The sequence below is a fragment of the Balaenoptera acutorostrata genome, chromosome 7 (assembly GCF_949987535.1).
Source record: "Balaenoptera acutorostrata chromosome 7, mBalAcu1.1, whole genome shotgun sequence".
NCBI classification, from domain to species: domain Eukaryota; kingdom Metazoa; phylum Chordata; class Mammalia; order Artiodactyla; family Balaenopteridae; genus Balaenoptera; species Balaenoptera acutorostrata.
In genome coordinates this window covers 24,052,494-24,079,185 of record NC_080070.1, presented here as the reverse complement: position 1 = coordinate 24,079,185, position 26,692 = coordinate 24,052,494, and the positions used below count along the sequence as shown (strand labels likewise).

The 26,692-nt window shown below is 48.5% G+C and overlaps 1 protein-coding gene across 2 annotated transcripts; it reads left to right on the top strand.

The window, feature by feature from the left end:
• The first annotated feature begins 503 nt into the window (after positions 1 to 503).
• SMO (smoothened, frizzled class receptor) lies at positions 504 to 21,516 on the top strand. Of its 2 annotated transcripts, none has more exons than XM_057550419.1 (12): positions 504 to 1,366; positions 12,733 to 12,938; positions 13,660 to 13,869; positions 14,114 to 14,286; positions 14,627 to 14,846; positions 14,942 to 15,065; positions 16,360 to 16,452; positions 17,506 to 17,614; positions 18,424 to 18,609; positions 19,047 to 19,195; positions 19,671 to 19,805; positions 20,021 to 21,516. In XM_057550419.1, the coding sequence occupies exons 1-12, from the start codon at positions 1,033 to 1,035 to the stop codon at positions 20,431 to 20,433; spliced, it is 2,352 nt and encodes a 783-aa protein (XP_057406402.1). In that variant the 5' UTR covers positions 504 to 1,032; the 3' UTR covers positions 20,434 to 21,516. The 2 variants fall into 2 exon arrangements, with proteins under 2 accessions (XP_057406402.1, XP_057406403.1); XM_057550420.1 differs by lacking the exon at positions 504 to 1,366 and adding an exon at positions 11,942 to 12,047.
• Positions 21,517 to 26,692: the final 5,176 nt, after the last annotated feature.

The following is a 26,692-nucleotide window of genomic DNA, read 5'->3' as shown; positions in this document are numbered from 1 at the left end:
CCAGACACCTGCTCCCCGAGGTAACAGCAGTGGGGGGCAGCTGCCCTGAGTGACTCTGAGGTAGACTCTCACACAGGTCCTGAGCTGGAAGGACTCGGACGAGTGGGAACCCCAAACCCTGGTCTTCTCCATGGGGCCCTAGGACAAGTTGAAAGATCTAACGCAAAGCAGAAAAGACTGGCGGGTTGGGGAGCAGGGCGGGATGTAACAGAGGCTTCAGGCACCCCCTGTCTCTCCCACCGTAAACCAGAGGAGTCCTCTCCCTGCAGACGACCGGGCTGAACGATCCTCAGGCCAATCAAGGTGCCTGCTGAGTCTTGTGGCAACTACTGGCCACGATTGCCACCCATCTCTTGCCCCGAGGCAGTGGCGGGGTCACCAGAGCCCCTGGTCCGGGCCTCTCCGGGCGCCTGGGACGCTGAAGCTCGAGCTCCTCCTCTTCCCTCCCTCGGCCAGTCCCTCCCCCAGCCGTAGAAGAGGGGGGGCCGGGCTTGGCTCGCCGAGGCCCGTGCATTCCAGAGAGTCGAGCGAGCTAGAGCAACAAAGGAGCCGGGTAGTTGGCGGGGAGAGTCCCGGGGCTGCGGCACAGTACAGCCAAGTGGGCGTCTGGGCCGCAGGCTGGCGCGAGGGTGGAGCCGGGAACCTAGTCCAGCACCCCCGGCCCGCGCCTGGCCTCCATCGCGGGGCCGGGAGGTGGTTTTAATGGTGGGAGAAGGAATGGGGCTAGAGATTGGGGGCCCAGGGGACTCCCGCAGCTGAAGATAACTAGGATTGCCAGGGGAAGGGGTAGAGAGTTGTGCATCCCGGCCCGAGCCTCCACCGCCCAACATGGGCCCCGGGTTCCAAAGTTTGCGAAGTTGGGCGCCTAGGGCCCGCGGCGCGCGGAGCGTCCGGGGGGGCCCGGCACCGGACTCGCGGGGCGCACAGGTCGCCTGAGCTGCCCCCGAGGCCCCAAGTGTTGCGCGTGTGGCCTGGGGGCTCCGGAGAGCGGGCGGGGGCGCCAGGGCTTCTGCTGAGTTGGCGGGTTTGGCCATGGCCGCTGCCCGCCTCGCACGGGGGCCGGCGCTCCTGCTCCTGGGGCTGTTGCTGCTCCTGCTGCTGCTGGGGGGCCCGGGCCGGGGGGCGGCCTTGAGCGGGAACGCGACCCGGCCTGGGCCGCGGAGCGCGGGCGGGAGCGCGAGAAGGAGCGCGGCCGTGACCGGCCCTCCGCCGCTGCTGAGCCACTGCGGCCGGGCCACCCCCTGCGAGCCGCTGCGCTACAACGTGTGCCTGGGCTCGGCGCTGCCCTACGGGGCCACCTCCACTCTGCTGGCCGGGGACTCGGACTCCCAGGAGGAAGCGCACGGCAAGCTGGTGCTCTGGTCGGGTAAGCGCGCGGGAGCCGGAGCCGGGGGTTTGTGGTGATGGGATGCGGGCATTCTCGGAAAGAATAGGCTCAAGCCTGAGCTTTTGAGAGGGCGGGAGCAGCGCCCGGGAGAGTTGCAAGAACGGAGTCTGAAACTTTGGGGGCAGGCTGTATGCAGGATGGGACCGTCGGTGATGAGGCGGGAGGGCGAGGAAGTTGAGGAAGCGGATCACAAAGGCCTGAGCAGGGTGGGTTAGCAGAGGAAAAGGGGGAATGAGGGGCCCGAGAGCGAGGGGGATGGTGGCTCTGAGCCACAGGAAAGGACTTTTTTTTTTTTTTTTTTTAAGAAAAGGAGATGCTCCACGTAGGTGCCACTATGGAAGCGGGGTCCTCGGGAATTCAAGGAGGTGTTTAGACCTTGGAGAAGAGACTGGGAAATCGAATTGGCAGGAAAAAGGGAAAGATAGGGGTAGAAGATATAGGCATTGAGGGAGAGGGTGGGGGAAAAGAACTGAGTGAAATTTGTGAAGGGTAAGAAACCCCTGGTGATGAGTAATTAAAAGGTAACCAGAAAGTTCCAGAAATCTTGTTTTGGGAGACAGAAGTCCAGTGATCGTGTCTTGCTTTGACAGGAGATTTCAGTTTCCTCATCTGAAAAATGGGGACTCGGTTCCTTGTCCGAGGTTGTGAAGGAATGAGACTATTCCTTCATTCATTCCTTCATGGATTCCTAACCCATTATTTGTGGGTTCCTTGGAAGTTTGGACCCTCAGGCTGGTCTGGGCTGAGGAAGGACACTTAAGTGTGGGATGTCTAGAGCCCCCTGGATACTTTCATGGTGGTCTGAGGTCCCAGAACCCTCACCTCATGGTGGGATTATGACCCAGCCTGAAAAACTGCAGACTGAACCCAAGCAGGTCCTTCTTTAGCAGTGTGGAGTGGATTAGCTCCCCACCTGTCACTCTTCTGGGCTGGGGACCTAAAGAGAAGGGGAGGGAACTGGCCTTGCCACCCCTTGCTTGTAGCTAGGGTGACTCCAAAATTGTCCGTGAAGAAACAGGAAATAAAATCAAAAGACAGGAGCAGACCTGGCAACCTCCGTCTTTTGATAGGCCTTGGATGCCCCACATCTCAGTTCTGCCCCAGGGACGGGTAAGGATCCTGATAGGGGAGTGTTTGTAGGCTGCCTGTCATTGTTAGGTTGGCCACTAGAGTTCTCAGAGTCTTTGCCGGATGTTGGACAAAGTCATGTCATTCCTGGCTTGGTACAGATGCCAGAGGAAGAACCTGGAGGATGGTACCCATGGTGGAGCCACATCCTTTGTGGGTATCAGGTTCTAAGGTCAACATGTAGGCAGAAACCATGTGTAACCAACAGTAGCTTTGAAAAATCCATAAATGGCCACAACATAAGGTCTATGGGATTTTGCATACATACTCTTTTATGGTAATATGTTTGTATGAATGTGCAACATATAGTAATGTACAGTATATATGAAGGGGCATACATAGAAAATATAATTTTAGTTTTTAAAATTACATAAATGCAAAAGAGCAGAAGAGGGAAAGGATTTTTAAAAATACACAAAAGAAAGGTATAAACAAGGTTTCTTTGAGTTTAGGAGCCAGATGTATGGAAAATTTAAATGTCTCAGCACTAGGGCTTCCCTGGTGGCGCAGTGGTTAAGAAATCCGCCTGCCAATGCACGGGACACGGGTTCGAGCCCTGGTCTGGGAAGATCCCACATGCCATGGAGCAACTAAGCCCATGTGCCACAACTACTGAGCCTGTGCTCTAGAGCCCGCGAACCACAACTGCTGAGCCCGCGTGCCACAACTACTGAAGCCCGCGCACCTAGAGCCCGTACTCTGCCACAAGAGAAGACACCTCAGATGAGAAGCCTGCGCACTGCAGCGAAGAGTAGCCCCTGCTCGCCGCAACTAGAGAAACCCTGCGTGCAGCAACGAAGACCCAACGCAACCAAAAAATAAATAAATAAATGTTCCTTTAAAAAAAAAAAGTCTCGGCACTAGAATCTCACCCAGTTCTGAGTTGCTCACACTATGAGAGAATATGTGTTCATTCTCTCTCTCTTTTTATTTATTTTGCAGGGGCCCATGGTCGAATTCTCCTAAATTAAGTGCATGTGTGATGCTGCCCTTCTGTAGTTACCATCAAATCAGGCAGAAAGGGTATGAACCTCTCTCCAGCCCATACTCCTGAGAGCAGCTGCTGAGCAGGCAGAAGTGGTTTTGGCAGGAAAGTTGAGGAGTCAGAACCATCCGCTGGCTATGTAGGTTCGAACCTCACTAGCTGTGGCTCTGGTGGGGCAGGGTCCTGCAGGGGTGCCGGCACTGAACCCTGGTCCTTAGTTCATTCTGAGCTCTTCTCTGCTGCCACCCTTCATCTCTCAGCTCAGTCCCATTCCCATATGTGTTCTGGGTGTTCTTTTTCTGTGTCTGGTCTTTCTGCTGGATGTTTTATATGAAGTAGGGCCAGAAGCAGGAGTTGGGGCCAGCTGGGTCAGTGGGCGGGTAGTGAACTGGAGCCGAGCGTGAGAATCACAGACAAGCCTTCTGCTGGGGGTTCTGGCTAGTGATTTGTCCTGTCCTGAGCTGGTGGTCTTGATTTGGCTTTGGACGTGGTCAGTGTCATCTGGCTCTTGGAGGTGTTTTTGTGGGTGAAGATGATTTAGGTTGTCTTCATCTGTAAACTTTTGAAAGTAGAGACTTCTTTACTTTTTTAAAAGTCTCAGAGTTCTGAGTACACAACTGTCCATTCATTCATTCAGTTAGGTGTCGGGTGCTTGCTATATGTCATTCTGGATCAGGTTCTGGGGCAAATAAAGGCAAAGAATACCGAAAAAAAAAATAGACAAAGAATTCAGACAGGATCCGAAGACAGATAATTAAACAGGCTTTAGCAACACCTCTGAGAGGTATTGTGACCGGGTGGGATGCTGAATGAACACAAAGGACTCTGGAGAGCAAGGGAAGACCCCCAGAGGAACTGACATTTAACCCACAACCTGAGAAATAAGTAGGAATGACTGGGGCCAAGGAAGATTTGGGTGGGAAGGATAGGAAGAGGGTATAGCATGCACAAAGGTGTAGAGGTGAGAGGGCTTGGTACTTTTAAGGAAGTATAAAAATTTCAGTAGAGCTGGATCAAAGCATTTGAGGGATAGGATTATAAGAGATAAGACCTAGAGAATTGAAAATAAAGGGATTCATACCCCATATTAGGAAATTTGGTTGTTTTTCAGAAGATAGTGTGGAGCCACTGAAGGCTTTTAAGCAAGAAAGAGATGTAATCATGTTTGCATTTTAGACCGATCTCTTTGAGTACTGTGTGAAGAAGCCACAGGAGGAGGGGGATCCTGGAGCCTGTTTGCTTGTTTAGGGGATGGTTGAAGTAGTCCAGCTGAGAGATGATGGCGGTCAGGACCGGAGTAACAGCTTGGAGGAAGTGGACAGATCCCGGAGTTTCAGAGGTAGAACCAATGGGACTTGCTGATGAGTGAGCAGGAGGACCCAGGTTTTAGGCTTGGATGGAAGGTGGTATCATTCCCTTTCACTAAGCTGGAGAATGCTAGAGAAGGAGGAGGTTTAGGAAGAAAGTATGGGCCATGTGAATTAGAGGCCTTCATTGGACGTCTATGTGGAGATTTCCAGCAGATCTGGAATAAGAGTTGCTGAAGAGAGGTACCCACTATGAGCTTCCTCCGCCTAGATTGCTGAGCCTTTGGAAGCATGCCATCAAGTGAGGAAGTTTGCAGCTGAGGTTGGGCCAATTTCTAGGTTTATATAGAACTCAGGTCTGTCTCTCCTATGTCTTTCCACTCTCTCGACTTGGGCTTCTTCAGGCACTCAGCATCTTTCCCCAGGATAGCTTGAAATGTCTCCTCTCAGGCATTCCAAGCTGACCAGACAAACATACTATCCAGGCCATGGTCCACCTTCAGCCAAATCTGGTTGGTTTGGTAAATGGGGCAAGAAAGCAGAGAGACCTGCGGCTGGCAAGAGAAACAGGTCCCTGAGAGCCAGCACGTAGCCTCTTTGACCACTGTTGTGCTGTGTGTGCGCACAGGGGTGTGCGGCCCTGTCACCCAGCCAGGGGCAGCCAGTGGGAAAGAGCTGGAGAAGCTGGGAGGAGTTTCTCATTTGCCTCCCAGACACCTAGTTGAGAGACTGAGAGGAGGTCTATTGTTGGTGATGGTAGGTTGTTTGCAGGGGCAGATCAGGAAGAATTTCCTTAGAGCTGTTCTCAAACCTGGGTGATGATCAGAATCATTCTAAAAATACACATTTTTAGAAAGTATAAAAATACAGAGAAATACCCACGGGCCCAAGTTTTCATTTTTGCGTCAGATTGTTAAGTTTTTAATTGTGAAATGTAGCATGTATACAGAAGGTGAATAAGACACAGAGGTACTAAATAACAAATAATTATAAAGTGACACCTGAGTCAAGTGATGGTGGGGCCCCCCAAGGAGCTCCCTCTTTGTTTTTTCCAATCACATCCCCCTCCCTCCTCTTCTAGAAGTAACCATTGCCCTGATGTTTTTGATAATGGTTTCCTCTTTCCTCCATAGTTTTACCATCTAGTTTTGGAATCCCTAAACAGTATATTTCAGTTTTGCATGTTTTTGAACTTTATACAAATGGAATCATGCTGTGTGTATTCTTTTATGTCATTTCTTTTGCTCTACATTATTTTGTAAAATTCATCCATGTTGTTGCAGCTTATTTTTCATTGCTGAATAGTATTCCATTGTAGAATACATCATAATTTATTTATCTATTTTGTTGTTCTTAAACATTCTTTAAAAATAGTTGTTCATTTATTTAGGCTGCGCCAGGTCTTAGTTGCGGCACGCAGTATCTCTTAATTGCGGCACGCAGGATCTCTTAATTGCGGCATGCATGTGGGATCTAGTACCCTGACCAGGGCTCGAACCCAGGCCCCCTGCATTGGGAGTGTGGATTCTTACCCACTGGACCATCAGGGAAGCCCTACCACTTCTAGTTAACAATGTCCTGGAGGTGTCTACTGAGCCCATGCACCTAGGGCCCATGCTCCACAACAAGAGAAGCCACCACAGTGAGAAGCCCATGCACCACAATGAAGAATAGCCCCTGCTCGCTGCAACTAGAGAAACTCCGTGCACAGCAACGAAGACCCAACGCAGCCAAAAATAAAATAATATGGCCATTTAAAAAAAAAGAAAAGAAATGGTAATAGTAGCAGCACTGGGACCTCTTTGGAGGTCCAGTGGTTAAGACTTCACCTTCCAGTGCAGGGGATGAGAGTTCGATCCCTGGTCGGAGAGCTAAGATCCCACATGCCTCGTGGCCAAAATACCAAAAACAGAAAACGGAAGCAATATTGTATGAATGGATAAAGAAGATGTGGCACATATATACAATGGAATATTACTCAGCCATAAAAAGAAATGAAATGGAGGTATTTGTAGTGAGGTGGATGGAGTTAGAGTCTGTCATACAGAGTGAAGTAAGTCAGAAAGAGAAAAACAAATACAGTATGCTAACACATATATATGGAATCTAAGGAAAAAAAAAAAAAGGTCATGAAGAACCTAGTGGCAAGACGGGAATAAAGACACAGACCTACTAGAGAATGGACTTGAGGATATGAGGAGGGGGAGGGGTAAGATGTGACAGGGTGAGAGAGTGACATGGACATATATACACAACCAAATGTAAAATAGATAGCTAGTGGGAAGCAGCTGCATAGCACAGGGAGATCAGCTCGGTGCTTTGTGACCACCTAGAGGGGTGGGATAGGGAGGGTGAGAGGGAGGGAGATGCAAGAGGGAAGAGATATGGGAACATATGTATATGTATAACTGATTCACTTTGTTATAAAGCAGAAACTAACACACCATTGTAAAGCAATTATACTCCAATAAAGATGTTTAAAAAAAAAAAGAAGCAATATTGTAACAAATTCAGTAAAGACTTAAAAAAAATGGTCCACATCAAAAAAAACTTTTTTTTAAATGGTAGCATCTTTCATCCTTGACTTTTTCTTCATTCTGAAGAGAAAGCTTTTCTACCTTTCACCATTAAATATGATGTTTGGTGTAGGTCTCTTGTAGTTATAAACATTTTATCAGATTAAGGAAGTTTTCTTCTATTCCTAATTTGCCAATTATTATTTTTATCATGGATGGATATTGAATTTTATCAACTACTTTTTCTGTATCTATTGAGATGATCATATGATTTTTTCTTCATTAATCTGTTAACATGGTAAATTGCATTGATGAAATTTTCTCTTTTTTTAAAATTTATTTATTTATTTATTTATTTATTTATTTATTTTTGGCTGTGTTGGGTCTTCGTTGCTATGCGCGGGCTTTCTCTAGTTGCCGTGAGCGGAGACTACTCTTCATTGGGGTGCATGGGCTTCTCATTGTGGTGGCTTCACTTGTGGAGCATGGGCTCTAGGTGCACGGGCTTCAGTAGTTGTGGCTCACGGGCTCTAGAGCGCAGGCTCAGTAGTTGCAGCGCATGGGCCTAGTTGCTCTGTGGCATGTGGGATCTTCCTGGAACAGGGCTTGAACCCATGTCCCCTGCATTGGCAGGTGGATTCTTAACCACTGCGCCACCAGGGAGGTCCTGATGAAATTTTCTAATGCTAAACCATCCTTGGAACAATGGTTTTCAACTTGACTGATCGTCAGAATCACACAAAAAAATTCGTTTTTAAAGTTTAAATTGTGGCAAATGTTATTTTTAAAGTGTATAAATATAGAAAAATGCAGAGACTAATATAACACCTGTGTCTGTATTTTTTCTTTTTGTTTCATATTTTATTAAAGAAATAAAACAAGGGAAATCCCTGGCGGTCCAGTGGTTAAGACTTGCAGCCAAAAAAAAAAAAAAAGACAGAAAAAGAAAAAGAAAGAAAACAATTTTAAAGCAGAAACTAAAACACCATTGTAAAGCAATTATACTTCAATAAAGATGTTAAAAACAAAACAAAACAAAACAAAACAGATAAAGCTGATGTCCCCTTTCTTCTTGTTTCCAGTTTCATTCCCTTTTCTTCGCTGGGGAGCTTCCCCCATCCCAGTAACTTGCGTATTTATTTTTTAAGCTTAATTACTTTAATAAAATAGGTAGTATACGAACATAGTACAAAATTCGAAAGTAGCAAAAGTTAAATCCTTCCACTTCTGTTTCCAGCTACCCATTTCGCTTCCCACAGGCAACCACCAACACTGGTTTGTGTGTATTCTTTTATTGATATCTAACATATGTACAAATGTACATGTGTCTTTATTCTTTTTTCCTCCCATAACCAGTAGCAGCTCTCTGGGCTGTTCTCCACTCAGCTGCACCCATTAAACAAGACATATTGGAGATTGTTCCATTTTATTGCAAATAGTTCAACCCTGGATAGTGTTCTATTATATTGATGTGTGATATTTTATTTAGTAGGTCTACTCTTGATGGATAAATATTAAGGATGTTTCTACTCTTTTGTTATTACAAACAGTACTGCAATGAATAATCTTATATACGATTTTTGTGAACGTGTGAAGTGGAATTGCTAGTATAACATTTTACAGCTAGTGTCTAATAGTCTCCACAAATGTTTACTAATTTTTAGTCCTACTAAAAATATACAAAAGTGCCAGTTTCCCCCCCACTCTTGCCAATACAGCATTTTCAAATGTTTTGATCTTTATCCTTCTAATGGTTAAAAAATTATATGTCATCGTAGTTTTATTTCACATTTACTGAGTGAGACAACATCTCTTTATGTTTTTAAAGGCCATTTGTATTTTCTGTTGTTTGTCTTTTGCCCATTTTTCTATAGGATTGTGAATTTCTTATTGATTTGGAAGAGCTTTATGCATGTAAGGAAAGTAATTCTTTACCTGTGATACATATTGGAAATATATTTTCTCAGTGTGTTGCTTTTCTTATGATCTTGTTTGTTTTTTACCCTACTGAATTTATCTATTTTTCTGAGGTCTTTTCTTTAAACCTTTTATTTCAAAACTTCTGAGTTTTGTGTCATACTTCAAAATGCATTCTCCACTCAAAGATTTAAAACAACATTTTCCACTTTTTCTTCTAGTACTCTGATTTCTTAAAATAATGTAGTTATTTTTGATTCATCTGGAATTTATTTTTATGTAAGAAATGGGGTAAAGATTCAACTTATTTTTTCCCTAGATGCCTCCTCAATTGTCTTTTAATATTTATTTAATAATCTATTTTTTCCTTGGGTAATTTATTTTTAAAGTACAAAACAATATTTAAAATGAGATAAAAAGAAAAACACATTACACGTTTTAAAAAGCTGATAATTATCATAAATATCACAAATTCCAGAAAGATAACACAATATTGTTTGTGTGTGTGTGTGTGTGTGTGTGTGTGTGTGTGTGTGTTCTAGTTATTTATTGCTGTATTACAGACCACTTCAGATCTTGGTGGCTTAAAACAAGAACCATTCCTTTTGCTCATGAATCTGCAGTCTGGACAGCATCAGCAGGGGTGGCTTGTTTCTGTTCCCTGGTATCTGTGGCTTTCACTGGGATAACTGGAAAAGCTAGGAACTCGAAAAACCCAGCATCTCTTTCTCTTTCTTCTTTTGGCCCCAGGGCCTCTCTATGTGGTCTCTCCACCAGGCCTCTCCAGCAGGACAGCCTCAGGATAGTTGGTCTTACTTCATGGCAACTGGGATCCAAGAACAAGTGTTCCAAGAGAGACCCAGGCAAAAGCCAAATGGCTTCTTATTATTATCCAGGCTTGAGAGTCTGAGAACGTCACTTCCACCACATTTTATTGGTCAAGCAAGTCACTAAGGCCAGCCCATATTCCACAATATTTTTTTAAAATATTTATTTTTTAATTAATTTATTTTATTTTATTTTTGGCCGTGTTGGGTCTTAGTTGCAGCACGCGGGATCTTCGTTGCGGCGTGCAGGCTCCTCTTTAGTTGTGGCTCACGGGCTCCAGAGCACGTGGGCTCTGTAGTTTGCAGCACGCGGGATCTCTAGTTGAGGCGCTCGGGCTTAGTTGCCCCGCGGCATGTGGGATCTTAGTTCCCCGACCAGGGATCAAACCTGCGCTCTGCATTGGAAGGCGGATTCCTTTTTTTTAAAATAAATTTATTTATTTATTTATTTATTTTTGGCTGTGCTGGGTCTTCACTGCTGCGCGTGGACTTTCTCTAGTTGCAGCGAGCAGGGGCTACTCTTTGTTGCGGTGCATGGGCATCTCATTGCAGTGGCTTCTCTTGTTGTGGAGCATGGGCTCTAGGCACGTGGGCTTCAGCAGTTGTGGTACGTGGGCTCAGTAGTTGTGGCTCACAGGCTCTAGAGCGCAGGCTGAGTAGTTGTGGCGCACGGGCTTAGTTGCTCCGCGGCATGTGGGATCTTCCAGGACCAGGACTGGAACCCGTGTCCCCTGCATTGGCAGGTGGATTCTTAACCACTGTGCCACCAGGGAAGTCCCAGAAGGCGGATTCTTAACCACTGGACCATCAGGGAAGTCCCCACAGTATTTTTATTAAGCATCTGCCTGTTGCTCCTCTAAAATACATATTACTCTAGGGAGCCCCTCCGCATTTAAAATATATTGCTTAATAAACATCCAGTAAAATTCACTTTTTCTTTGTTGTCACAGTTCTATGAGTTTAGACAAACGCATAGAGTTCGGATGCAGCCACTACATTCAAGATAGAGAACAGTCCCATCACCTCCAAATGTTCCCTCGTGTTGCCCCTTAGTAGGCAGAGCCCTCTCCTACCCCAGCCCCTGGCAACCACTGCTGTGTACTCCACCCACACCCTCTCAGCCAAAATCTTTGAGACTGGGTTCTCCATCTAGAGTGATAAAGGTCCCCCAGGTGATTCTGATTTGAGTCAGGTCTGAGAACCGTTGCCCAAGGACATTGCTTCTTAAGTGACAGGAACTTGCTCTGCACCCTTGGAATAGGTTTTGTCTAGTGAGAGCTGTGAATGGTCAGAGGCCTCAGATTACTAATAGTGACAGCTAATATCTCTTGAGTGCTTAGTACATGACAGGTACTGCACTAAGCACATTTGATGCATTATCTCACTCTACACCACAGTTCCACAAGGTAAGTCTATTCAATATTATCTCCATTTCACAGATGAGGAAACTGAGGCTAGACATAGAGATCAAGTAATTTGTCTAAGATCACACAGCCAGGAAATGATAGAGCCACGAATTGGACCCAGGCAGGCTAATTGCAGTGTCCATGCTCCTTATCCCTCTGCTATATTACCTTCCTTCTAAAAAGAGCAGTTAGTTACCTGCTCTCACCACCCCCAGCCTGGGCAGTCACCCACGTTGGCTCTCACATCCTCAGAAGCTTTTCCTAATACAACTTCTTGTTTGGGAAATAGGTGTTCCTGAAGCAGGGGTGACTCAGGAGGGGCGAAGGGGGTAGAATGCTGAGTGAGCCCAGCCACAGGGAGAGCAGGGTAGAGGCCTGGGCTGGGGTAGAGGTGCTGGGAGACCTCCACCTGTTTCTTTCTGGCTGACAACACCTTTCCTCCCCCTGCACTGGACACAGCCTCCTCTGTTTCTCTCCATCTGATTTCCTGTTTCCTCCTCTGGCTTTGGAGTACCTGGTTCCCCTGACTACCTCTTCTTAAGCTCCAACCTGTTCTCTGTCTCACCTCAGCTTGGTAAGAGGAACAAGGGTCCTGGGGTCTGGGCAAGGAGAAGCAACTCCTGGTTCTGGTGCACGGGCCCTGTGAGGGTGGGTCCCACAACACTCCTTCCCTGTGGACTGTAGAAGGTTTTAACAATGTCCCTGAAAAAGTAGAAGGTAAATTGACCTGGGGTTCTCAGCCAGAGGTGCTAACATTCCCTTAGCGGGGCATTTGGAAATGGGGGCCGTTTCTTAAGAACTTTAATTGAGTTGTAATATACACACAGAAAAGTGCACAGTTTGATTTTCACAAAGTAAATACACCCATGAAACCAGAACCAGATCAAGAAATAGGACATCACCAGCGTCCCAGACGTTCCTCTTCAGGCCTCTTCCAATCCCCACCCTGGAGTGGGAGGGGTGAGGAGCATTTTTTGTCTGTCACCAGGACTTAGGGGTTCTCTTGGCATTTAGTGGGCAGGGTCTAGGGATGCCAAATGTCCTGCAGTACCTGGGACACTCCTGCAGCACAAAGAACGGTCAAGCCTAAATGCCCTGCTGAGAAACGCCGTGCCTGACCGTCCTGAGCAGTCATGGCCTGCAGCGTGGCAAAGAGAGATGCCTTAGGCCCGGGGAACAGCGGTGCAGCTGTGTCTGTCTGTGGGTCAGAGTGATGAGGGGTCTTCACTGCAATGTGTCCACACTGTTGCTACCCCCAGGCCTCCGGAACGCCCCCCGCTGCTGGGCAGTGATCCAGCCCCTGCTGTGTGCTGTGTACATGCCAAAGTGTGAGAACAACCGGGTGGAACTGCCCAGCCGCACCCTCTGCCAGGCCACCCGTGGCCCCTGTGCCATCGTGGAGAGGGAGCGGGGCTGGCCCGACTTCCTGCGCTGCACCCCCGACCACTTCCCCGAGGGCTGCCCGGTAAGTGCTCTGTGGGGCAGGGTCTGGGCTGGGCGGGACCAGGCACAGGACAGGGCCCAGCAGGGGCAGAGGAGCTCAGCGCCTTCTCTTGTGGGAGATCCCAAGTCTACAGCCATGGCGTCAGTGAGCCACAGACCCAAACTGAAGCTCGCCAAGCTGAGCCAGTCTATCAGGGATTATCTATCTATTTATAAAAAGATTTTTGAGCACCCACTCCGTTAGGTGATGGGGAGTTACAGGAGTCATGAATGACAAACCTATGCTCGGGAAGTTTATTGTGTATTTAGGGAGTCAAGGCTTGCACATGTAAAACAGCTAAGAGACACCAAGACCGGGGATGTGATCTAGTTCTGGGTGGTGAAGGACAGCACATTAATAATAATAATAATGATGGTAGTAATACTAATTATTATTATTTATTACCTTCCAAATACTATTATAAACATCTTACATTTATTTATTCATTTAACCCTTAGACCTCACCATGAAGTAAGTATTGCTATCCTATAGATCAGGAAACTGAGCTAACAGAGAGGTCAAATAATTTGCCCCAGGCTATGCAGTCGTGAGTGGCAAGGCTAGGATTCAAATGCTGGAAGGTTGTCTGCAGCGCCTGGGCTCTTGGCCTCTCTGCCATGCTACCTTCGCGCCTCTTATTAAACCAGAGGTCACCCGAGCCTACTGCTCCCCTGTGCACTTTCTCCTCTTCTCTCATTGCCAGAATGAGGTGCAGAACATCAAGTTCAACAGTTCGGGCCAATGTGAGGCTCCCTTGGTTCGGACTGACAACCCCAAGAGCTGGTATGAGGACGTGGAGGGCTGTGGGATCCAGTGCCAGAACCCGCTGTTCACCGAGGCCGAGCACCAGGACATGCACAGCTACATCGCGGCCTTCGGAGCCGTCACGGGCCTCTGCACGCTCTTCACCCTGGTCAGCGGAAGGCAGGCCCGTGGGTGGAGGGTCAGGGGAGCGGCAGGGCCCAGGACCCTCAGGCAGCCTATAAAGTAGGAAGGGAGCTGATTGTCACTGAGAGAGGCTGGGCTCTGGGAGAGGGGGGAGGAGGACTTGGCAGGGGTCCTCGGGGAAGGATGGCGATAAGAGGGGTCTGGGGGTTCAGATAAGGGCAGCAGAATAACCCTAACCTCACAGAATGGGCCCCACTTCTCTCTTCTAGGCCACATTTGTGGCTGACTGGCGGAATTCCAATCGTTACCCTGCTGTCATTCTCTTCTACGTCAACGCGTGTTTCTTCGTGGGCAGCATTGGCTGGCTGGCCCAGTTCATGGACGGTGCCCGTCGGGAGATCGTCTGCCGTGCTGATGGCACCATGAGGCTTGGGGAGCCCACGTAGGTGTCTTGCGGACCCAGAGGCGAGGGTGAGGGGAAGAGGCTGATGTGCGTTTTCCACAGAAGGGGCAGGTAGGTCTTGAAACGGAGAGTTCAGCGTGGGATTCAGCTTTGCCTTGTTGCACCCAAGGTCTCCAGCATTAGAGCCTGGACTGTTTGCATCTGTTCAAAGGGGCATCTTCTGTATCCTCTTCACTTCTGACCTGAGCCTAGTCTCCAAGCCCTGACTGCTAGGGAACCTCCAGACCTTAGAAGCCAGGGGACTGGGGACAGGGCGGAGAGACTTCGTAGAGGGAGTACAGAATGACTGCCCCAAATGACGTTCCACATGTCTGTGCAGCTCCAACGAGACCCTGTCCTGTGTCATCATCTTCGTCATCGTGTACTATGCCCTGATGGCCGGCGTCGTCTGGTTTGTGGTCCTCACCTATGCCTGGCACACCTCCTTCAAAGCCCTGGGGACCACCTACCAGCCTCTCTCGGGCAAGACCTCCTACTTCCACCTGCTCACCTGGTCGCTCCCCTTTGTCCTCACAGTGGCAATCCTCGCCGTGGCCCAGGTATAGTGACTGGTAGGGGGTGGGGATCTGAGTGGGGCAGGCTTGGGTGAGGGAGACAGTGACTGACTCTGTCCCCCCACCCCTTCCTGCTCTAGGTGGATGGGGACTCCGTGAGCGGCATCTGTTTTGTGGGCTATAAGAACTACCGGTACCGTGCTGGCTTCGTGCTGGCCCCGATCGGCCTGGTGCTCATTGTGGGAGGTTACTTCCTCATCCGAGGTGAGTGAGGACCGGGCCAGGACTGGTCGGGCAGCAAAATGTGCTGAGCATCTGCTCTGTGTAGGTAGGAGCCAGGAGCTGCCAGCTCTGCTGCCTTTGAGGTGGGACCTCAGCTGCCTCATGCAGGACCTTGGTGCAAAGGGGAAGGTGCCCATGGGCAGACTCAGCACCACGGCACTTGGTGCAGGCAGCACCTTTGTGCGGGCCAGAAAAATGCTCCCCTTACTCCAGCTTTGTGCCAGGGCTCATGGCTTGTTGAGTGGAGCTTGGGCTGGATTCCAGCCCCTGGTCAGCCCTGGCCAGATGCCCTTGTGTGGTGAACACCCTGAGTAACCACCCTGCCTGCATATGGGCCAGCTGGGAGCCTTCAATCGTGCGCGCCCTGAATTTATATACATGCTCAGTCTTTGGAGCTTCATTTCTCCTTTCTGCTCATAGGGCGAGTGCGCACGCACACACACACAGAGTTTTCACAACATGCACAGATTCTCTGTTTCCTCATTTCCCTGTCTCAATCTGCCACCTCCACAATAAGCCTCCGTATCTTAGCTCATTTTCGTTGAGTGTTCTTTGTAAACTTCAGTTTCCTCCCCCAGCACTATCAGTCTTCTGTTCAGCGCACCTCGTTTCCCTCTCTTTGGCAGTGGCTGAGCCTCTGATTTATATTTTGTATCTGTGTGATCCTTTGTGGCTAGCGCGAGCCACTAGCCATGTGTGGTGAAACTAATCCAGACTGAGATGTGTCATAAGTATAAAATACACACTGCACTTCAAAGACTCAGCACATACAGAAGCAAACTATCTCATTAACAGTGTGTTATATGGATTACATGTTGAAATGATAATGTCATAAACAATGATATATTGTTTATAAAATATATTGAAGTTAGCTTCATTTGTGTCCCTTTACTTTTTGAAGGTGGCTTCTAGGAAATTTGAGATTATGAATGTGGCTCACATTATATTTCTCTTGGACAGCACTGTCCTGGAGTCTCTTCTTAGGCCTTTTCCATCATAATAGCTTTGACCTGCTGCCTTACTTGGGGAGGCCGGACCAGGACTGAGGCATCTTTCGTCTCCACTGACCATCTGTGCCCTGCCCAAGTCTTTCCAGTCCATGGCTCATCTGCCACCAGCTGTGCTCCAGTGTCTCCAGTTCCCCAAGCTTTAAATCAGCCCAGAAGTCATCAGACCTGGGACTCCAGGACCATGGGACCCGCCCCTGCCACGCACCTATTCCTCCCAGGAGAGTGGCCTGGCCTCCACTAATGTCTGCCATCTCCCTTCTGTTCAGGAGTCATGACCCTGTTCTCCATCAAGAGCAACCACCCTGGGCTGCTGAGCGAGAAGGCAGCCAGCAAGATCAACGAGACCATGCTGCGCCTGGGTGAGTGTGCCATCCCAGCACCGCACCCTCTGGGGAAGAGTCTTGGAGGCTGAAGTACATTGTGGGGCAAGTTAGCAGCCAGGGAGGCAAGATAAGGCCGTGTGTGTGTGTGTGTGTGTGTGTGTGTGTGTGTGTGTGTGTTGGTGCTGATGGTGGTGGTGGTAGCAGCTGAAAAGAGAAGGTAGCTTCTTTCTCAGTTGGAAGAATTCAAGTTCATGTCAAGACTGCTTCCTCATGTCTACTTCCCTCCTGCTGGGACCCTCCCAGAGTGGCCTTAAGCACCTCCAAAATCTTGTCTTATTTTGGAGAAAACAGTTCTTTTTTAAATTTTTTTATTGGAGTATACTTGAATTATAATGTTGTGTTAATTTCTGGTGTACAGCAAAGTGATTCAGATACAGATATAGATATATTCTTCTCCATTATGGTTTATCACAGGATATAATTTTTTAAGTTTTCATGTAATCTTTTTTTTAAAATTTCTTATTTATTTTTTTATTTTTGGCTGCATTGGGTCTTCGTTGCTGTGCGCGGGCTTTCTCTGGTCGCGGCGAGCAGGGGCTACTCTTCGTTGCGGTGCGCGGGCTTCTCATTGCGGTGGCTTCTCTTATTGCGGAGCACGAACTCTAGGCTTCAGTAGTTGTGGCACATGGGCTTAGTTGCTCTGCAGCATGTGGGATCTTCCCGGACCAGGGATCGAACCCATGTCCCCTGCATTGGCAGGCAGATTCTCAACCACTGTGCCACCTGGGAAGCCCCTATCACAGGATATTGATTATAGTTCCCTGTGCTATACAGTAGGACCACGTTGTTTATGTATTTTATATATAGTAGTTTCTATCTGCTAAACCCAAACTCCTAATTTATCCCTCCCCGCCTTTCCCCTTTGGTAACCGTAAGTTTGTAGAGAAAACAGCTCTTAAACTGAGCCCAGCACGAATTCACCCCGAACTCAGCTGTCTTTCAGGCCTGAGTGGGCGAACACCCTCTTCCCCACTGCTGCTTCCATACCTGGGATTGGTGACACCCTGTCCCACCCCTGTCCCTCCGCAGGCATTTTTGGCTTCCTGGCCTTTGGCTTTGTGCTCATCACCTTCAGCTGCCACTTCTACGACTTCTTCAACCAGGCTGAGTGGGAGCGCAGCTTCCGGGACTACGTGCTGTGAGTAGGGGGCTGGGGGCTTGGGGGCAGCAGTGGTGGGAGCTGGAGACCCTCCTCTGCTGTCCAGCAGGGGTCTGCCAGGTCCCTGCCTCAGATGACAAGAGAAACTGCCCATCTTGCTCTGGGCGCTTAAGCTGATAGTTGTTCTGTAATTTGCAAACGTGGCGGACAGCCCTCTGGGTCCCTGCCCAGCTCCACCCTCCCCTTTCACCCCCAAGGCTCTCTGGCTGGTATGTTTGTAACTGTTAAGCCATCCTGAGTTTTGGCTTCTCCAACTGACTCTTGCATTGGCCACAGAAGTTGCTTGCTATTTCTCATGGACTCTTTACAGAGCTTATTGCAAATCTCTGCACAGAAGTAGTTACCTCTCTACCATAGGTTAACAACCCATTAATGCTTTCTGCTTTTGCCTGTGCTTTTTTGTGTCACAATGAGGATGAATCTGAGAAGGTAACACATCTCAGCTGCTTAAAGAATTGCAGTACCTACTGATACCAAGAATAGCAGTTAAAGTGCTCATTAAAATCTGACTGCTTCAGACTCTTCCTTAAAGGCTCCAGCAGCTTCCAGCGTGGGAAGCTTTACACCACACCGATGCCTACGTCCCTCCCCCAGAGATTTGATTTAATTGTCTGGGGTGTGGCCCAGACATCAGGAGTCATTAAAAGCTCCCAGGTGACTCTAATGATCACCCAGGATTGCAAATCAGGGCTGTGGGCTTCCCTCTTTCTAAAGTGTTTGGATTGATTGTCTGGGCACCCACCCAGGAGACTTAGAAAGCCTCAACTGTGTACTACCCCTCACCACAGGTGCCAGGCCAATGTGACCATCGGGCTGCCCACCAAGAAACCCATCCCCGACTGTGAGATCAAGAATCGCCCTAGCCTTCTGGTGGAGAAGATCAACCTATTTGCCATGTTTGGAACCGGCATTGCCATGAGCACGTGGGTCTGGACCAAGGCCACGCTGCTCATCTGGAGGCGCACCTGGTGCAGGTGGGGTCAGCAGCAGCCTGTCCTGACCCTGCTGCCTTGTTCTCTCAGCCTCGGCATCTGTTAGGCTTTGTCTGGTCTCACGTGTCCCAGCACAGCCTTGAGCAGGTGTGATTTCTAAGGGCCTGCCCTGAGCCGCCGAAAGCAGCCTTTTCTGCGGCTCACCACTGCCCCCTGGTGACACCTCCTGTCCTTGGGAGGATGGGCCAAGGGCTGAGCCAGCTGCCGGTGTCTTCTAAGAGTGGAGTGATTTGAGAACGGAGCACAGGAGCCCTGCATTCTAGGCCCCCTTTTTGGCACAGAAGGCCTCTACCCCTCAGGGTCCTTGAGGCCGTCTGGAGGCTCCTTTCCTGGATGGAACGGATCCGCTGGTCTTTTGCAAGATTTGAGGGGAAGCAGCTGCTCCTCTATGCCCCTTCCCCCACCCTTTCTGCCCTCAGGTTGACGGGGCAGAGTGACGATGAGCCCAGACGGATCAAGAAGAGCAAGATGATCGCCAAGGCCTTCTCCAAGCGGCACGAGCTTCTGCAGAACCCAGGCCAGGAGCTCTCCTTCAGCATGCACACTGTCTCCCACGACGGGCCTGTGGGTGAGCTTCCACCCCATTCCCAGTTTCCTTCTAGGCCGGTGTGGCCTCATGGACTGTTTGGAAGGCTGTGAGGAATGGCTCCCTCCTCTCTCTCACACACTGGTTCTCCTCCAGTCCCCACCCTGCCCCCATCCCAGGCCACTCTCCCCTCTCTGTTCCTGCCCCTGGATCTTGCTTGCTGGTGCTTTGGTTCCAAAGGACTCATCTCCCTCGCCTTCAACCGTCTTCTCCAGCTGTTCTCCCTGGGCTACAGGAAGTTAGGTTCCAGGGACTGGATTTCTGGCCTCTTGTGAGGCCCCTCTCTTCAGGCTGGGGATGTGTAGAGATTGCTGTGTTCACTAGGGCAGGCTTTCTGTGCTAAGTCAAGTGGGAGCCACGGGCTGGGGGATGGTGAATGGTGCTAAATAAGGGAGGAGCGGTCATTGTGAGGGCCTGGGCGGTCATGGTACCTTATCCTTTCCTTCCATCCCCACAGCGGGTTTGGCCTTTGACCTCAATGAGCCCTCGGCCGATGTGTCCTCTGCTTGGGCCCAGCATGTCACCAAGATGGTGGCCCGGAGAGGAGCCATACTGCCCCAGGATGTGTCTGTCACCCCTGTGGCAACTCCAGGTATGGGGTTCCGGCTTCTGTAGGAAGGTGGGGGACGTAGAGGCTGGAGGTTCCTGGGACTGGAGTACCAGGGGCTGCCAGCAGGGGAGGGGAGGGAAAAGCCTTGGAGGATCTAAAGTGTGGGTTCCTGAGCTAAAAGAGTAGGGCCCCGAGGAGAGAAGGCATGATGTGGACACAGTTAGGGTCCAGGCTCACGTTCTCTCTCCCACTGTCAGTACCCCCGGAGGAAAAAGCCAACCTGTGGCTGGTTGAGGCAGAGATCTCCCCAGAGCTGGAGAAGCGCCTGGGCCGGAGGAAGAAGCGGAGGAAGAGGAAGAAGGAGGTGTGCCCGCTGGTGTCGCCCCCTGAGCTCCACCACCCCGTCCCGGGCCCTGCCCCTGCCTCCAGTGCTGTCCCTCGGCTGCCCCAGCTGCCCCGGCAGAAGTGCCTGGTGGCCGCGGGTGCCTGGGGAGCTGGGGACTCCTACCGACAGGGAGCCTGGACCCTGGTCTCCAACCCCTTCTGCCCAGAGCCCAGCGCCCCAGCCCCCATGGCCTGGGCGCAGGGCCGACGGCAGGGGCTAGGGCCCATTCACTCCCGCACCAACCTGATGGAGGCAGAACTCATGGACGCAGACTCAGACTTCTGAGCCCGGAGAGCAGGACCTGGGACAAGAAGGAGGAACAAATACCATTCGGAGGCTGTTCTTCCTGCCTGAGAGTGCTTCTCCAGGGTCTCCTCTTCCCGAGAACCTGAGGGCCCAGTGCCCTCCCAGGAGAGTTCAGTATGTCTGGCTCACGGCAGCAGGACTGTGGGAAAGAGCCCTGACATCTCCACGGACAGGCCTTACCCGGGGCGGGGCCCTGGAGCTCAGGGTCCTTGTTTCTGCCCCACCTGGCTGGCAGCGTCAGTCTCCAGTGGGGGTCATGGGGTATGCAGAGCTCGTGGTGGGCAGTAAAGGTGCAGGCAGGGGTGACAGTACTCAGAGTGGGCTGTGGTGACCAGCAAGGCAGGCTGCCCTTTCGGGTGCCAGTGGGTGCCCTTCCCTGGCACTCTCAGACCAAAAGTGTTGCTTGTGTCATTAGCCCTTTGTCCATGGGAGGACAGAGCTCCTTTCCCCCTCTTCAGGGTGGTTGCGGGGCTGGGAGTGCTTACTCCCACAGGGCCTGTGACCTTTCTTTATGAAGTGTCCAGCTGGCTCCACTCCAGGCCACTAAGCCACCCTGGGTTTTCCTGCACCCTTCTTCGCCTTTCCCATTTCAGTTCAACCAGGCCAACCTCTTCCTGTTTCCTGTTTGTTGATTAGGACCCAGCATCGCAGCATTGTCTATCCTGCCCCCAAACCCCACCCCTTTGCTGCTGGGCTCCATCTCCAGGTGAGAGATTAGTTCAGCTATGGAGCCTGGCGTGGCATAGAAGCAGTGAGTGACGGGGAGCCTCTGGGCCTCCAAGAGATGCATGTTATCTTTTCCTGTATCTGTCCAGTGGGGGATGGATCCTCTGACTTGAGGGGCTCCCCTGGGAAGCTGCTGACACTTCAGCCAGGCAGGAAAGCTTCCTTCAACTTCCACAACCAGTGGGTAAAGACGTTCCCACCTCTCATAACCCCCATCCGAGGCCCCAGTTTCAAGAACCAGACAGCAGGAAGCCTTAGCAGCTGGCTGGGTTCCAGATCAGGGGGTAGGGATAGGGAGACAAAATATAAACAGTAAATAAAAGGTTTTTGTATAAACTCTTGATGTGCTTCTTTCCATAGGCCCCGTCTTGACCTGTTTACCTGGTCCTGATCTAATTTGTCTTCCACTTCCTCTGAAAGCTATTCTGAAAGGCCAAGAGCTTGGTGCTAGTGAGGTCACAGCTGACAGATGTCAGGCTGATGTCAGCTTAATGTGCTGGCTGTCCTTCCTGGCCAGTTGGTTCTATATAAGGACAAAAGCTCTGGCCACAGCTGCCTCACTGGGCATTGATCATAAGACGAATGAGCAAGAACATGCAGCTTGTCCCTGGACTGATGATTGGAAGCAAGTGTCCCCCTGCTGGGGAGTGTCGATGGGCATGGCTCCTCAGCAATCCTGGGCCCCCCTCTGGGGACCTCTTGCCTCAACAAGGGATGTCTGTGGGATCAGGTGCATTTGGATCCACAGATTCCTCCTTTGGGCAGTCAAAGGAATCCAGCTTCCCTGAGAGAAGGCTGCTAGCCTCACTTCCTCCAAAAAGATGTCAGTAGAAAACTGGAAACTAGGCTTAGGATCCTGTGGAAAGGAGATCTGCATAGGAAAGGGGATGGTACCCACAGACAACTCAGAGGGTATTGTGGAGCATTGGCCATGCTTGTTTGGGGGTGTAGCTCAAGTGATGGGGACACAAGCAATTTGCCCAGAGCCAAATTCCAGGGGAAGAGGAAAGGGAACTAATACTGATCATCTTCTAGGTACTTTACATGTGTATAATGGTAATAATAATACTACTAATAATGGCTAATTCTTATTCAATGCTTGCTACCTCTCTTCTAAGCACTTCATATACCTAAGTATATGAAGTGCGTAAGGTATATACATATACCTAAGTATATACCTTAGCACAACAGACCTAAGAGGCACTGTTAACACCCCCAAGATACTGAGGCACAGAATGGTTCAATAGTTTGCCCAAGGGACTTCCCTGGTGGCACAGTGGTTAAGAATCCGCCTGCCAATGCAGTGGACACAGGTTCGAGCCCTGGTCTGGGAAGATCCCACATGCCGTGGAGCAACTAAGCCCGTGCGCCACAACTACTGAGCCTGCTCTCTAGAGCCCGTGAGCCACAACTACTGAGCCCACATGCCACAGCTACTGAAGCCCGCGCGCCTAGAGCCTCTGCTCCGCAACAAGAGAAGCCACCGCAATGAGAAGCCTGCACACCGCAATGAAGAGTAGCCCCCGCTCGCCGCAACTAGAGAAAACCTGCACACAGCAACGAAGACCCAACGCAGCCAAAAATAAATAAAATAAAAATAAATAAATTTTTTAAAAAACCTACAAAAAAAAAAATAGTTTGCCTGAGGCCACAGAGTAAGTGATAATGCTGGGATTCCATCAGAGCCATCTGGCTCCAGAGGGACCTGGCTCTTGGCCACTGCAGTCTACTGCCTCTTGTTTAATTTAGAAGGATCAGAGGAACTAGTTTTCTGCAGCAACAAACTCAGTGAAGCAAAATGACTGGCCCACAACCTCACAGCTAGTAAGTGACAGACTCTGGGTCCAGGGCCTTCCTGACTCTGCAGTCCAGACTCTTTCCACTCTCAGTTCTGACCTTTGGTTTTTCCTCCCATCCAGGTTTCCCCTGCTGTGTTCCCTCTGGCCACCCTGTATCCCCTTGTGCTCACTCATCTTGCTCCTTCTTGACATCACTGCTCCTCTCAACAGTAGTACAGCTAATTTTTTTCTTTTAAAATTGAAGTATAGTTGATTTACAATGTTGTGTTACTTTCAGGTGTACAGCAAAGTGATTCAGTTGTATATATATATTTCTTTTTCAGATTCTTTTCCATTATAGGTTATTACAGGATATTGAATATAGTTCCCTGTGCTATACAGTAGGTCCTTGTTTATTCTATATATGGTAGTGTGTATCTGTTAATCCCAAACTCCTAATATATCCCTCCCCCGCTTTTCCCCTTTGGTAACCGTAAGTTTGTTTGTCTGTGAGTCTATTTCTGTTTTGTGAATAAGTTCATTTGTATCATTTTTTTAGATTCCACATATAAGTGATATCTTTTGATATTTGTCTTCCTCTGTCTTACTTCACTTAGTATGATAATCTCTAGGTCCATCCATGTAGCTGCAAATGGCATTATTTCATTCTTTTTGATGGCTGAGTAATAGTCCATAGTGTGTGTGTATATATATATACCACATCCTCTTTATCCATTCATCTGTCGATGGACATTTAGATTGCTTCCATGTCTGGCTACTGTAAATAGTGCTGCTATGAACATTGGGGTGCATGCATCTTTTTGAATTAGAATTTTCATCTCTTACAGATATATGCCCAGGAGTGGGATTGCTGGATCATATGGTAATTCTATTTTTTGTTTTTTAAGGAACCTCCATACTGTTCTCCATAGTGGCTGCACCAATTTACATTCACCCCAACAGTGTAGGAGGGTTCCCTTTTCTCCACACCCTCTCCAGCATTTATTGTTTATAAACATTTGCGGGGGGGCAGTGCCACGCGGCTTGCATGATCTTAGTTCCCCAACCAGGGATCCAACCCAGGCTCTGGCAGTGAAAGCGTGGAGTCCTAACCACTGGACCGCCAACAATTCCCTACTTGTGGACTTTTTGATGATGGCCATTCTGACTGGTGTGAGGTGATACTTTATTGTAGTTTTTATTTTCATTTCTCTAATAATTAGCGATGTTGAGCATCTTTTCTTTTGCCTGTTGGCCATCTGTATGTCTTCAGTAGTAGAGCTATTTTTAAACCTTTATCAACAGCAGTATGCAAAACAATAAAAATGATCAGTGTTGTCTAATCTTTTCTGAAACAAGGGGAAATGTTAACAATTTTCTTTCTTCTTTTTATCTCCACGTACATTCCCTCCATCTCTTCTTTCTTTAGTAGTATTACTTATATAAAGGATGGGTAATGGGGTATTGGGGGAGTTTATTCTGGGCTTTAAAAAGCTGAGAAATGTTACTCTTCAGTTTGACTGTGGAGGCTGATAGAGCCTGTGACCACTAGAGGGCACTGTGAGCCCACCTTTTGTGAATGCAGACAGGCAGCTGTTGCAAATCCATGACTGTGGACACTCCCACAAACCAGTTGTGCATTGCAGTATTTTTATAGGAGCGCCAGATCTTGGGACTGAGCAATAGTGGCCACTTTCCTACCAAAACTCCTGAATTAGACCCCTGGAAGAAACTCATCAGGGTCCAAGAGGAGCTTGGTTTGGGGGACTCCCTGTGGCTTTGCTGCTGCCCTGAGGTCTCCATGTTTTCACCCCTTCAGCAGGCTCTGCCCTCAGCTGCTCCATTGGGCCCCCCTTACACTCAAACTCAGTCATCCATCTTCCCAGCTTGTGAGGCCTGCCCCTTTTGGTACCAGATTCTTTTAAGTAGTATGTGCACTGCCCCAACCTTTCCTCTGCCTGTGTGAGTCATTGTTTAATCGAAGAAATTGAAAAGATAGAGAAGCACAAAGAACAACCTAATAATAAACACCCACATTCCCACTACTCAGAAATAACTTTTAAAAAATCATTTTATCATATTTGCTTCTAGCCTACTTTTTAAAAAGAAATACAGTATAACAGATTTAGCTATAAAGTCCCCTTTGACCAACACTCCTGTCCCATTTTTCCTCCCACTTTCCCCTTCCTCCACAGAAAAACAACTGTCTGAATTTAGTGGGTTTCCTTCCAGTCCATTTTTATATTTTCATATGTGCAAATGAAGCTATGCATCCATAAACTATGTATTGCTTTTGTCTGCTTTTTTTTTATTTTTAATTATTTTTTTATTGAAGTATAGTTGATTTACAATATATTAGTTTCAGGTGTACAGCACAGTGATTCAGTATTTTTATAGATTATACCCCATTAAAAGTTATTACAAAATAATGTATATAATTCCCTGTTCTGTACAATATAGTTTTGCCTGCTCTTAAAGTTTTTTTTTTAATTAATTAATTTTATTTTATTTATTTTTGGCTGCGTTGGGTCTTCGTTGCTGCGCGTGGGTTTTCTCTAGTTGCAGCGAGCGGGGGCTATTCTTCATTGCAGTGTGCAGGCTTCTCATTGTGGTGGCTTCTTTTGTTGTGGAGCACAGGCTCTAGGCGCACGGGCTTCAGTAGTTGTGGCGCACAGGCTTAGTTGCTCCAAGGCATGTGGGATCTTCCTGGACCAGGATTGAACCTGTGTCCCCAGCATTGACAGGAGGATTCTTAACCACTGTGCCACCCAGGAAGTCCCTGCTCTTAAAGTTTTAATTTTCATCTCAATTATGCATGACAGTTTGAAAAGTCAAATAGTTCTACAGGTCTTGTTGATTAAAGCAGCTATCTCAGTACCCCATAATTTCCTGTTCCTGGGAGCCAACCATTTTATTTTAGATGATCCTTATGATATTTACTTCCATATGTCTGAATAACATGATAATGCCATCTCTTGAATGTTCATTTTAGGTGTTATCATTTGACCTCCCAATATAGAGAATATGGATTTAGCTCTTTTTCACTCTGCCTACAAGGAGGGAAAAAGAGATGGAGGGGGCAGGAGTCAATAGTGACAGTTTTGAAAGCTGGAAAGCAAATGAGTGGCAATTTGGCAGTCTTGAAAAAGCTAAAATAAAGTTTTAGCCAGCACTAGGGAAAACTTATATTGCAGCACCCCTAAAAGGCTCTGAATTGGAGGCAGCAGGTACTTTAGAAGGTAGAAATGAAAGCAGAAGGATTGGTTTCTGATCCCCTACCTAACTCTGAACAGGAGATGACTGCCCTTCCCAACTTTGGCTGGTTGTCAGTTCATTCTCTGGAGAAGGCAAACAGAGGGTCTGTAGTATTTGAAGGCATTATCTTCTGGCTTCCAGAAGTTCATTTTAAGAAGTTCAGTATCTTTCTGACTCTTGAGCTTTTGTGAAAATGTTCCTTGATCCACTCCAGACATTTGAAGGATTATCTCTTTGTCACCAGAGTTTTGAAATTTAATAGTGATGTGTATTAATGTAGGTTTATTTTCATTTATTAGGCTGGCACCTAGTGGCCCCTTTCATTATGGAAATTCTCCTTTTTCAGTTTTGGGAAAATTTTTTAGTTATTTATTTGAATTCCCCCCTCCTACACCCCCAATTTTCCTTGTCACTTTTCGGGTACTCGTATTATTTGGGTGTTGGTCTTCTTGGACTGACCCTCTAAGTCCTTTTCTTTT